The sequence below is a fragment of the Crassostrea angulata genome, chromosome 8 (assembly GCF_025612915.1).
Source record: "Crassostrea angulata isolate pt1a10 chromosome 8, ASM2561291v2, whole genome shotgun sequence".
Classification (NCBI taxonomy): domain Eukaryota; kingdom Metazoa; phylum Mollusca; class Bivalvia; order Ostreida; family Ostreidae; genus Magallana; species Magallana angulata.
Window position 1 is genome coordinate 2269048 of NC_069118.1, and position 12730 is coordinate 2281777.

A 12730-nucleotide genomic window follows, 5' to 3' on the forward strand; every position below is an offset into this window, starting at 1 on the left:
GACCCTGACCTTGGTCAAATGAACTAATGTCTTCATAGCTCAACCTCAAATCCTGTTTAACCTTTTTGCCAAGTTTGAGCTACTGATGGTGTTTTTTAAGTTATGGACCAGACACAAATGTAGGATCAGAAGACAAAGAGACAGAATTTGCACATGAAGTGTTTTGAGGGATAATGCTGACTTACAGCTAGTACATGAACACAAATGACAAGGACTTAAAATCCTGGAGCTCTGATGGTATCTGAGAGCATCCATGCGTCTAACAGACTCTATTTTGTATACACAAACAGATTCTGTCTTATAGTGCCAGTATAAATTTTCTGGTTAGACTCTGCATACAAGAATAGAATCAGCTGACAAGGTCCCTGTGACTTACAACACTGATGCTTTGTTTGCTAGGTTTTAGTTTTCTCTGAACATATTTTGTATACAAGAACAGATTCTGTCTTCACTAAGCTTTTTTGGTATCAGTTTTTCTCTTAATACTAGATTCTGCGTACAAGAACAGAATCCACCTACAAGAACCCCGTGACTTACAACGCCTGCACTCTGCTCAGCAGCATTGTTTCTCTGTCCGCTTGCTGCCTCCATTCTCTCTGTGGCCTGTTGACCCCCTGGTCCTGACCTCTGTTGACCTGTTAAATCTTGACCCTGGTTCCTCTGTCCTGGAGAACTACCCTCCTTCCCAGAACTAGTTTTGTCTGGTGCTCCTTCTTGCTTGGTTCCCTGTGGGATTTTAGAGTTCCCCGCAGCCTCCACCTGTTGGCTGGCCGAGGCCTGGCCTGATCCAGTTAATCCCTGACTTGAACTTTGACCCTCACTAATCCTTTGTTGATTACTACCAGTATTCTGTGCCTTTCGGCCTGTGTTTGTGGGGTTGCTAGTTTTGGGAGGGGGCTTGGAGGATCCAGACCCCATGGCTTGTTTCAGACTTACAGATAGCTGTGTTTCCTGTCATAGTCACTGAATTGTCATCCACTGTATATCACTCCCCTGTTGTGAAGGGATTAGGTAAACCTTTACCCTCCAAAAAATCACTGACTTCAACAACAAGACACAAAATCACACAGCCTCTCTACCCTCAGCAGCGGTAAAATTTCTCCTTCAAATTTTATTTTCACTCCAAAAGATCCGGCTCGTTTTAAGAGATACCTGTTGAATTTTCCTGTGCTATTATCCAGGACTATTCAACCGCAATGACAAAGTATTGATTGATTGTTATGTTAAGGTTTACGGAGGCCATTTAAATGATCTACCCGAAAGAATTGTCTACAAAGACCTTTTGCAATCGCTGTTTAATACTATATGATGCATGCACGAATTGCCAATGAAATGTTACACTTTTCAAATAGGTTTAAAAGACATGCAGTAATTGATTTGTACTTTTGAAATTTACTTTAGTTAGTACATTTATTGCCTCATGAATATTTCATTTAACAATTAAACATGCTTTTGGACACAGACTTTACAAGAAATTTTAATATATATGCATCATGCTTTAATTACCTTGAGAATTAAGGTAATATGGTGTATTTTCATCAGCATATTAATATACATATACCAGAAAAAGTGTAAGAACATGTTCTGAAAATTAAACGTTCTAAAAAAATTAAATGTCCAAATGTTCATTTGTCTTAAAGCTAGTCAAGTCTTTTTAAATCCGGTCCTTTGTAACCGTAAAACAAACTAGGTCAATATATGGTCATAATCCTTTACAAGTGTTACAAAAGCATGCAGATATCTGCTTAAATAAAACAGTTTGAAGACTATAGTGGGTGAACATCATGACTGTAGTTTTAGTTTGTATGACTGTTGCCAGGATTTTCCTGGCTGGTGGTCCAACGAGAACAAATGGTCATATGGTACACCGCAGTTGAAACGCACCGTCTTGACTTGCTACCTTAATTAAATTACTGTCAAACAATTAGTGACAAAAACCTACGGAAATTTAAAGAGATGTACGTTATAACACTGATGCTCCTGAGTGATAAATGTTTAAATAGAAACAAGAAGCCCATTGGTCATAATGATCACCTGATCATTATCATTTCTCTAAGACTTCAGGTCACATCATTAACTTAATCTTAATACATATCTACAACTAAAACTGATTTCCTAAACAAGATTTCCAGTTGTCAGCAAATATTACCATTACTCTTTTTTTTTTTAAATCAGATATTAAAAACTAGTTCAATTATTTTCATCATACATGTTATATAAAAATTATTGTCATATAATGTTGAAATTTAAAAGGATAAAATCTGGTAATGAATAAGAAATTATTGAAACAGTAGATAAACAGTACATCACAATAAGGTAAACAATATTTGCATGCAGAATATTGACATGCATTAAGTGAATAGAGGGGTGAAGGGGGAAAGGTCAAGGTTACAGGGTGGGTATAAATTAGGTCAGCAAAAGTTTGTAAGTTAAAGGAGACACTAAGATTTCATTCATGCAAACACTTGACAGCCAGCACACTGGACCAGATGGGTGTTTCAGAGGAAGCTTAGGGGACAGAGCTTATAGGGTCAGAAAGGGGTTATCAAATCCAAAACTTGTACATGCATAAAACCAGAATATAAGTTTCACAACACCATCAGCGGTCGGGGTTAGGGTAAAGCACACATTGATAACACAACACGCTGCTCACCGCCTCCTCCTGGCCTGATGGTTGAGAGGACTAGAAAAATGAAACGCTGGATTGATAAAGCAGAAGCAGGCTATTCTAAAAACACATGTAGCTAGTATCTTAAGTTTGTGAGATTGGTCTTAATGATCCTTACCCCTTAATCACTGTTTTACATCTAATTAATTCAACTTCATCCTTTATTTTGAAATAGAGTAAATTTGGTACAATTTCATATTTGATTCCTTTTTAAGAAGCAAAATTTAACTTGATATGATAATTAAGCAAAAAGTATTATCTCTTGAGATAGTGTTCAAAGCAATAAAATATTAATGTTTCTATGTGAACACATATATCTTACTAGCTCAGCATTTCACTATTAGACTAATCTAAATCACAGCAAACATCATAAAGGCTAAAAGGTTTTAAAAAGTTCAATTACGAGTAAGCAATTATATATTTTAAAGCACATTGCCACAATAGGTCTATAATGGCATTTTTCTACTGCTAAATTGTGACAAAAAAGTAAAAAAACATTGCAAGAATCTCACTCATAAAAAAGTTAAAAAATTTCTATCTACAGTGATCTTCTACTAAGTAACATGAGGTTAAAGAAAGTAGGCCTTACCCCACGCTGGTTACCCTGTCCGTGCTGTCTGGGAGTGCTACCCCCTGGGGCCTGACCCTGCCTCTGGGTGCTACCCCCAGGCTGACTCTGGCGCTGACCGCGCCCCTCTGAACTTTGACCTGGCCTGTTTGCATTCTGTCGCGGCGTATTGCTCTGTCGTGGCGTGTTGTTCTGACTAGCATGCTGCATTTCTACTTCCTGGAACCCTCCCCCTTTCCGTCGTGCCCGGTCTGGAGGTCCTCCATTCTGCGTCCGGTTATCCCGGGGAGTGGGTGTGGCCTGGACACGGATCGCATTGGGACTTTCATCAGCTGAGGCCCCATTCCCCATCTCTTGTACACCTAGTAGACCAGAGCACACAACATTACTGCCCCTGTCATCCATTTACAAAACATCAAATTGCCCAACCTATGAATTAGGGGATTTAAAATCTAAAAGGTTTTCAAAGTTAAATGATTGTTGAGGGCCTCACCCCTCAATATGGATTTTACTGATCCTAATGGCAACCAGATCAGCAACTGCTAACTATCTACCACTCTGAACCCGATAACTTACATGTACATCCTATTTATCAACAATGGTCACTTATCAGTGGTGCGGACCAAAAGGGATAAGGGGAACAACTCCTTTCAAAGATCAATAATCATAAAAATTCCAAAGAAAATATTTCTACTGAGGGTAGATAAAGGATAATTTTGTCTGTAACTTATCAACATAAAACCATACAAGAAAAATAAGCTCAATATCAGAAAAGACATTTTTTAAATAGTAGGGTGAGGGAGAGGGTTTATTGAAGATAGCACATAAAATAGGTTATAAGTTTCAAAGTACTCCACTCAGATTTTCTGGACATCAACATATGCAGAAATGTCCTAGAGTACTGGTATCAGTAACCAAAGACCCCACCCAAATACCAGAACCCACACCCACCCAAATACCAGAACCTACACTCAGTCAGAGATTTCACAAGAAGGATTTTTAAATATTAATTCATTTCAATCATATGAACAACAGAGCTGTTACCTAATACAGTTTCTTTTTTAAGCATTTACATCAAAATAGTCAGGCAAATAAATGCAGTTTTATTGACGTTCCAAGGTATTTAGCTTTATTTCTTCTCATGAAGATACAATCTTAATATTTAAAAATCTAAGGTATGTAATTTTATACATCAACTTTTATTTTCTTTTTAGTAATCGAAAAGCCACAAAAAGGCAACTACAGAAAATGGTCTGATATTTAAAATCTCCTGGAAAACGGACCATCATGATCAGTTAAGTGGAGTCCAATGTACCAGAACCCCTGACCCACTTCACCAGGTGGTCATGAATTCCACAATTTTAACAAAGGCCTGACTTTTGCTCTTTACAATATATTAATTAATTGCCATCAACTCAGGTTGCCTGCAAGATGCCTAACTGGGGTAAAGCAAATTTTAAATTATAAAAGCATTTTCACCATATAACCACTAGCTTTCATAGTCTGTACCATATATACAAGGACTGCTTTAATTACAAATTTAAAGAACTTAAAACAAAATCGTATATCTATACAGTCACATGTAATGAACTTAAGGAAGTAAAATTTATACAAGATCATTACCGTATGTCTTAAATATCTTAATAATATTATATGCTCAAACAATTGGTAACTTGAAAATTATGACAATTTTAAAATTTGGTCGTAAGTTGTAAATTCTTTTGTAAAACGCAGCCCTGAACTCCTGACCAGGGGGCCACAAATTTGATAATATTATGCTTAAGGGATCTTTGCTCAACATTAGCATGTACAAATACATGTACTTTGATTGCTAGAAACCTCGGAGAAGAGAAGGAAATTATTACAACTTACATAAATTTTTACAATTTTTACCCAGAACATAAGCACCCTGGAAAGTGAATATCAGTTTTGAATTTATGTTTCTCAGAAATACCATACACCCAGTTTGGTCAGGATTGACACAAAGTAGCACAGAGAAGTTAACAGACAGCAAAATAAGCAAGACAGGCGAACTAAAAAGCCATTATGATGTCATAGACATACATGTACCATTCATTCATGATCCAGGTTATACTGAAAGATCATGTCTGATTAAATGATGTTATTTACTGCTCTATGAAAGCAACATAAACCAAACTGTGGTGGTGCCAAAACTTAAATAGACCCTTTGATAATTCATGGTATTACTGCAGTACTGCTCTCATGGAGAGCAAATTATTCTAATTTGGTTAAATATGCAGTTTCGCAAATTGTTTATAAATCTTTGTCATTTATCAATAATTGCAATATTCTACCAACTTAATGTTTGCCACACTTTATAATCCCCCCCCCCCCCCTAAATAGCCGTATTACAGTTACTGTGATTTAGAGGTCTACTGTAAGTGAGTGAGTGTGGAATCATTAAAATTCGTGGGGGTCAATTTTCGTGGATTTCTTAAATTTTACAGGTTCATGGGGATGTAATTTTGTGTATTCTTTTACAAAAGTTTACAACAGGAAATATGACTTTATAACACTAATTTATTAATCCGTGGAGGAAAATTGAGCCACCATGAAATCTAATGATTGATTCACCATACTAATCTGGGTGTTTTTTTTGGGGGGGGGGGGGGGGGGGGTTTCGAAAATTTGCAAAAATGGGAAAAATATGTAGCATTTTTAATTTGTGTAAGTCATTTTTTGCGATTTTAATAGTTCCTTTTAGAAAATAATATAGGATATAATTTCTACATATTCAATATTTTGCGACATGAAAGAGATCGCAAAAATAGCGAAAATTACATCATTGCGTAAATTACCAAATATACGGTATTTGTTATACATGATAGTGAATAAAGAAATGTATTTAATACAATTAAAACCCTTTTATTATTCAATAACATTTCAATTATCGTAATTCATTTAAACTGGATTAAAAAATGGCAAAAGTATTTGAGAACTTTGTACCTCAAGTTACCGTAATTGTTGGTTTAACAAACTGATGTGGTAACGGCAAAGACAGCTCTTAATCCACTAAAGAACACTTACCGGTAAATTGGGAAGAGAATTTACTGTCGGGTTGATTCAAAAGCTAGAACATTAAAAATATACAGGGAGACACTAATTTATTGCTGGTATGAGGAACCTTTACATGGCGTTTTATTATACGTTCATTCCCCAGCACTCTCTATTTTGACTTCAATCTAAAGAGAGTCAACTCTTTATTGTGTAAGTCATGGAATGCACCATTATGTTGCCAGCCATAAACTATCCTTGCATAATGCTTCAATTTGATCAAGATAAAATACCCAAGATTTTAGTACATACTCTATAAATTGATAACATGTACATAACCAAAACACTTTTTAAACTCAAAACTTGGCAGTAGTCCATAGACTGCATGCACATGTCAATAAGGCCACACCAATATAATTTATTGTTCGGCGGACATCCGATTAAACAAGGTACGAGCAGGCAAGCATTTAAATATAATAAAGTTATTATTTTTTGTAGCCAAAATTTTTAGGTGGTTCATACATAAATCTGTGCAGACAGTTATATTTTTTCTACTTGTTTCTGGTTTATAAATTAAAACTATTCAAAATGCGAAAAATAGAGTGGAAATAGCGCAAAATGACATTTCTAAAAATGTAAATGCAGGTCTGTGACTTTATGGGAAAATTCAATTGTCACTTCAGATAGTTGAGATATAATTCTGTTAAAGCAAAAAAAAAAAAAAAAACTGGGGGCCCAATTTTTTTGCATTTTCCCCTCAAACTTAAAAAATTTCAATTAAAAAAAACAAATGTACCCATTTTGGGGCCAGTAATTACAGAAAATTTTTCACCTGCAGAAAAAAGAGTCAAACCATAATATTGATTGTGCATATATATATACTGAATTCTAGTCAATGACAAATGTTTATCCTTATTTAACAGCCTTTTGAAATATTTGACTTTAATCTAAGCTTCAAAATTCAATCTTTTATCAACCTCAGAGAGTGAAGAAGAGAGACTGTCAACCTATTGAATTTATACGAACAGATCTACAGCTATAAATTATATAGCTACTATTGATAAATGATAATTATACAATCCGATACCATCTGACTGCTTGTTAAAAGACAGAAATCTATCCACATCCAATCATTTTTTAAGGGTAAACAGTATACATGTTGACTGGGGTAGAGCTGCAACAGTTGATCTGTCGGACCGGCTCGCAAACTGTTGCCCAAGGCCGAAGGCGAGCCGGTCCGACAGATCAACTGTTGCCCGAGACACAGTCAACAACTGTTTTGATATACCCCTTCTAATCAATAACATATTTTTGCAGAATGTGACGTCACCGGTCAACAGTCGATTTTAACAGTTGATTTTAACAGTTCCAATCCAAAAGTTCCAGTCCAACAGTCAAAATGCTGGACTTTTTTTCGTATAGAGTTATATAGTAACTGTTTTACAAAGGTATAACAATTCAGCAATATTTGTTTTAACAGAGATTTTCAAATAAGTTGATGTGGTAGGAGTATGTGCCAATTTTTAGCCGGGCTCTGCTTAAAGCAGAGTCCTGGCTCTAGGCAGGCAAATCGCCAATGTTACTATAAATAGCAAAGTAAACAAAAAACCAAACAGCGTCAAAGTAAAAGCTTCCGCTATACTAAATAGTTACACAGAGAGCCAAGTTTTGGCAAAAGTGTTGGCATTTTGTTTTATTTTTTTTTTATTTTAGAGAGAATTGTCAATCATTTTTAGTTTTCTTATCAATAACGTGTTTTAAAAACAAGACTATGCATTTTTGACACATGTATACAATGCGCATGAATTTCCAAGAACTACTTTACTGCGCGTTGAAGAAATGGGGATTGAATATATAACGCTTCTTGCAAAATTCAAAGCAGCAACTGTTAATTTTTTTTTCTACTAGAGAGACATATTTTTGTTTATAGCCGCTTACAACATTTGGTCACTCTTTGACGCTTTGCCGACATTAAAAGCATGAGAGAGAGAGAGAGAGAGAGAGAAAGAGAGAGAGATTTTTTTTCAGTCTTTACTACACAATATGCATAATGACACCAAGAGAGCCCGGCTTTCAGTACTTCAGTACTTTGATTATTACATGTATTACAAAAATTAATAGAAATCCTTAACTTCTGAAGTCTGTTGATCTGAGATTCCAGCAACTAAGACATATTCAGTAATTTTAAGTTTTTGCATTCGTTTTTAGAGTTCATAAAATATGTAGAGCAGTCTAGTTTAAGGTAATCCTACCTGAATCGGCAAACCTGGTCAGTATAACTGTACTTAATCCTTCGTTAAGCTAATTGTCTGTCAGTTCCTATAATCTAGATCCACTTAATCTACACTAATCTGCAGAGTCCCTTTCGTTTGCACCAGTACTGTTCGTTGTTTGTAGAATGATTTCGTGTTTTAGATGGAACAATGCTGATCAATTTTTCTCATAATTATGATTGATCAATTTTTCCCATAATTATGTATGGTTCATTGCCTTTTGGATTATGTACCTCCATCAGAAATCAATTTACGTGCAATAAAAAACAATACCGGATACTCGTTTGATTTATTTCGATGCCGCACTGGAAAAGGGCAGAGAACTCTATGTTGAAGCCTATCATATGGTAATCAACATGATCGATAAGAATTAATTCATTAATTTTATGCGATTTTTATTCATACACCTAATGTATAAACATGTGTATGTGAATGTTATAGGAAAAGTTCCTGTTTATAATACATATATCCATTTTATTTAGGAGACTTGTGATACACAGCCTCATTGATATAGATACACAGAGTATAAGGGGTTCTAGTACAATAAATGCATTGTGGCACTGGCCAAGAACTTGCTTTGGTGAGGAACTGACAGACACACCTTGAGATGCCAATGGCTCCATTATGTTTACTTTCAATCAAACATTCAATAAATATTTCATCTTCTAAATACATGTACTTTGTTTAATGACCCTTCAATATTTCTCCTTCCCGATCATTTCTAGATGACTTAATGCCTCAAAATTAGCCGGACCTCATCACAGGTATAGCTTAATTTTGCATCTCAGTTTCTTTTATCAAGTTGAGAAAACTGTTAGTGATTCTGAGTTAAACTCATGTAGTGCATGGACATTAACTTCTTTTCAGAGCTATTATATACATTAACCTAGTTAGTGGACAGAACTTGCGTAAAACCATACTTTCATATTTGTGACTGCCTACTGCAAAAGACAACCAACACCATTGTAAGTATAATCTGACTTAAATTTGTGCAGCTTTATGGTCACACATGCAGGTATATACAGACACCGGGCTATTCATAGCAATGACTTGGTGTAGCTATTTAAAAGCCTTTTAGCTGTACACTACAGAATACTGTTAGGTCAACTGTAGCATGAAATTAAGCTCCTGAACACTGAACATAGCATCAGTTTATGCTGCAATGTTAAGCATCACTTCAAACTGACAGTTACCTGACTTTTAAAACAGTTGTGCCAAGGAAAAAGGGTGTATGCGTGTTGTCTCAAACTCTAAGTTTGGAAAAATGTTAAGCATAAAGAAAGCAGAGATATAAATAATGTTATTTATGCCTCTGAAGAAAGTAAAACATCAAATAGCAAAAATAGTTTCGAGATGAAAAAATTAAAATAGAAACATGATGTAAATACAATGAATTAAACCTTAGAAAGTGTACAGCTGAATTTTTAATGAACAACATGAATTGGGATCACAGAGAAGTTAAAACCCAGGATCATGAAGCAATCTTAGACTTAAGTCGAAATTTGTACACCGTCTTATTGTCTTGTGAATGAATACATCAAAAAATTGAAATGCTTTTAAAATGCCTCTCTATATCGTGTTAGTAGTTATAAATTTTAAACAAAAATTTATGACAAATTTTAATTGTATAAATGATGGTAAATTTGTTAAGTCTAAAAATGCTTCATCATACAGATCTCGAGGCCTGCCTCCACTCAGCAGTCAGTCAAGGTGTTACCTTGATCATTACCCGCTGACTCCAGTGTTTATTCAACTCATAAAAACAAGTCGCCTCAAATTAGATCTTCAACAATCAATATTGATTTTTGCAAGGTAGTTCAGTCTCAAGACCCCTTCTGATAACAAAGGGACGGCGGAATTCTCTGGCAGTACAGTACACGCATGAAATTTATTCCCAAATGCTTTAATGTGAGAGTTTCTGCTAAAGTCCTCTTTACCATTAATCACGGAAAAGCTGTTAGCCTATCAAAAGAGGAGAAAGGCCATAGGGGATAAAAATGAACACGACAGTTCAAACAAATCATATGGGCCAAAGTGTAGGGTCCCCCCACACCCAGCGCGGAGCACTTAAATCACACACTAAAAGCCCAGATTGGATTCATTCAGGTGTGTGATAATTATCATAAACTTGATTAGGGAACGCTCACGACATCTTACCTCTTCAGTGAACCCTTTAAATGGCCAACAGTATGTACCATCAATAGGCCAAACATCAATTGAGAATCAATCATTAAAATTTCTTTCAAAATTTGGTACAAAAACCAGGTATAATATGTACATACAGCTATGAGGAAAATTCTTAAATGTTAAACCGTTATTTAGCTTGTGACAATTAAATAAATAATAATTACACTTGCTTACAAGTATATTAATGGGTTACTATCACGCATGCTTCAAATAGTTCATGTGAAAATTCTTAATAAAGTTATATCCAGAAGTTTATTATACTTTTAATCCATAAAATGCTAGCAAATATTTGTCAGAAGGAACAAGATGTTTATAGCTACTCTAGGGACCTTATGTCATTACATCAAGTTTAAAGTTAAAATCATATTATAAACGAAACATCTATTTTACTTTAACATTATTTTCACAATATACGTAAAAAGTATTGAAGAAAAAAGTTCACAAATCCCGAAGACTTCAAAGTTCAATCAGATCCTTAGTTTTTACGGCGTAATCTTTAGGCCATTAATAAATAATGACAAAACATTATACCGGACCACTAGGTTTGAATTTTGATTTGAGATCATTAAGAGAAGAGCTATTGATCTGGTAGCCTCTCCAAGAAACAGGGAAATGGATTTTTCTTTGGGCTACAATTTAAATAGCACTGAGCAGTAGAACTTTGTACATACATATATATAATGCTACCAGTGAAAAATCTATACCATTAAACTTGTATATCCAGGATGTATTAAGCCTTCCAATACCTACCAATATAATGACTTTTTCTGTCTCATCAAAAGGGCACACCATATACTCTCTCTCTCTCTCTCTCTCTCTCTCTCTCTCTCTCTCTCTCTCTCTCTCTCTCTCTCTCTCATCACAATTTACTACACGTAACATATCACTGAATTTACAAATGTCTTATTTCTGTTAAAAATAAATATATCAAATTGAATTTAGATTTTTTTTTTAAATTTTTTTTTTGGTTGATCAAAATGAACGTACATGTGCCTGGCAGTAACATACATGTACAAAATGTAATGTGCATATCAAATGAACAGCAGTCAATATATCTAGTTCTAATGTTGATCCTGGAGATCACCAAGTCTTTTCTAAGGGAGAACAGGTCTTATATTTGGCCTCATTCCCAACCTCAAATATCTTTTTTTTTCAATTCAACAAATTCTCAATCAAAACATCAAACAGAAAGTTTATCTCCTGTACATGATCACAAAAAATAATGGCATTTACAGTGAAATTCATGCATAGTTTCCTAAATGAGAGATTGAAACCAACTTTTCCAAAATTTGCCAAAATTACGCAAAATTTCACACTAAATTTCTGAATCATATAAAATCTTAAGGCAATCCCCAGAATAGGTAGTATAGGTACTATAATCTAACAGATCATGTCACTGACAGTTAATCAACAAGACTGCTCCAATATCTGTAAGTAAACCCTAATACATGGAGACTAAGGACTATGTACCGGTATACACAAATCAGTATCAGCAGCTCTGTTATCAGAAACAGTCAGATACCAGAATGTATAATATAAGTTCTGAATATGACACCCCTTAAATTTTCTTACTGAAAGCATTATCTAAGTTCACTTGACATACATTTTGAACTATAAAGAGTAATCACTAAATATTTAATCCAACATAAATACAATAAAGTCCCACTTGAGGATATTTACATGTAGCTGTTAAGACTGGAACCTACTTATACTCATTACTGGTTGTCAGATTGGCTGGTTCCACAGACCTATATAAATTCTTGTGGTTCAATGACTCTTTATATTACTTCCATTCTTGGTACCGACCATAAACTTGTGTTTTTTTGTACAACCAACAGTTTGTTGTTCAACAGACACACAACCTATTGTACAATGTATGGACATCAGGGATAAAAATAATGATTTTTCCGGAGTGGCATTGGCTTTCAGCTAAAATTGGTCAAAGTCAATTGAGAATTTTAACTGTGCCTTTAGACCATGTATTTTTGGATTAGAAATAACATAACTGGCCTACAGGGC

The 12730-nt window shown here is 34.9% G+C and overlaps 1 protein-coding gene across 2 annotated transcripts in view; it reads right to left on the reverse strand.

Moving 5' to 3' along the window:
- The window catches only part of LOC128159160 (kinesin-like protein klp-3), a 28170-nt gene that overhangs the window by 13650 nt on the left and 1790 nt on the right, over nucleotides 1-12730 (reverse strand). The window contains exons 2-3 of one of the 2 annotated variants that reach the window (XM_052822213.1): nucleotides 3258-3598; nucleotides 2654-2683 (exon numbers count right to left, since the gene is read on the reverse strand). In XM_052822213.1, the coding sequence (XP_052678173.1) occupies nucleotides 2654-2683; nucleotides 3258-3587 (360 nt within the window). In that variant the 5' untranslated portion in view covers nucleotides 3588-3598. Of the gene's footprint in view, nucleotides 1-537; nucleotides 2140-2653; nucleotides 2684-3257; nucleotides 3599-12730 lie in introns of those variants that run through there. The other variant, XM_052822212.1, reaches the window with a different exon arrangement.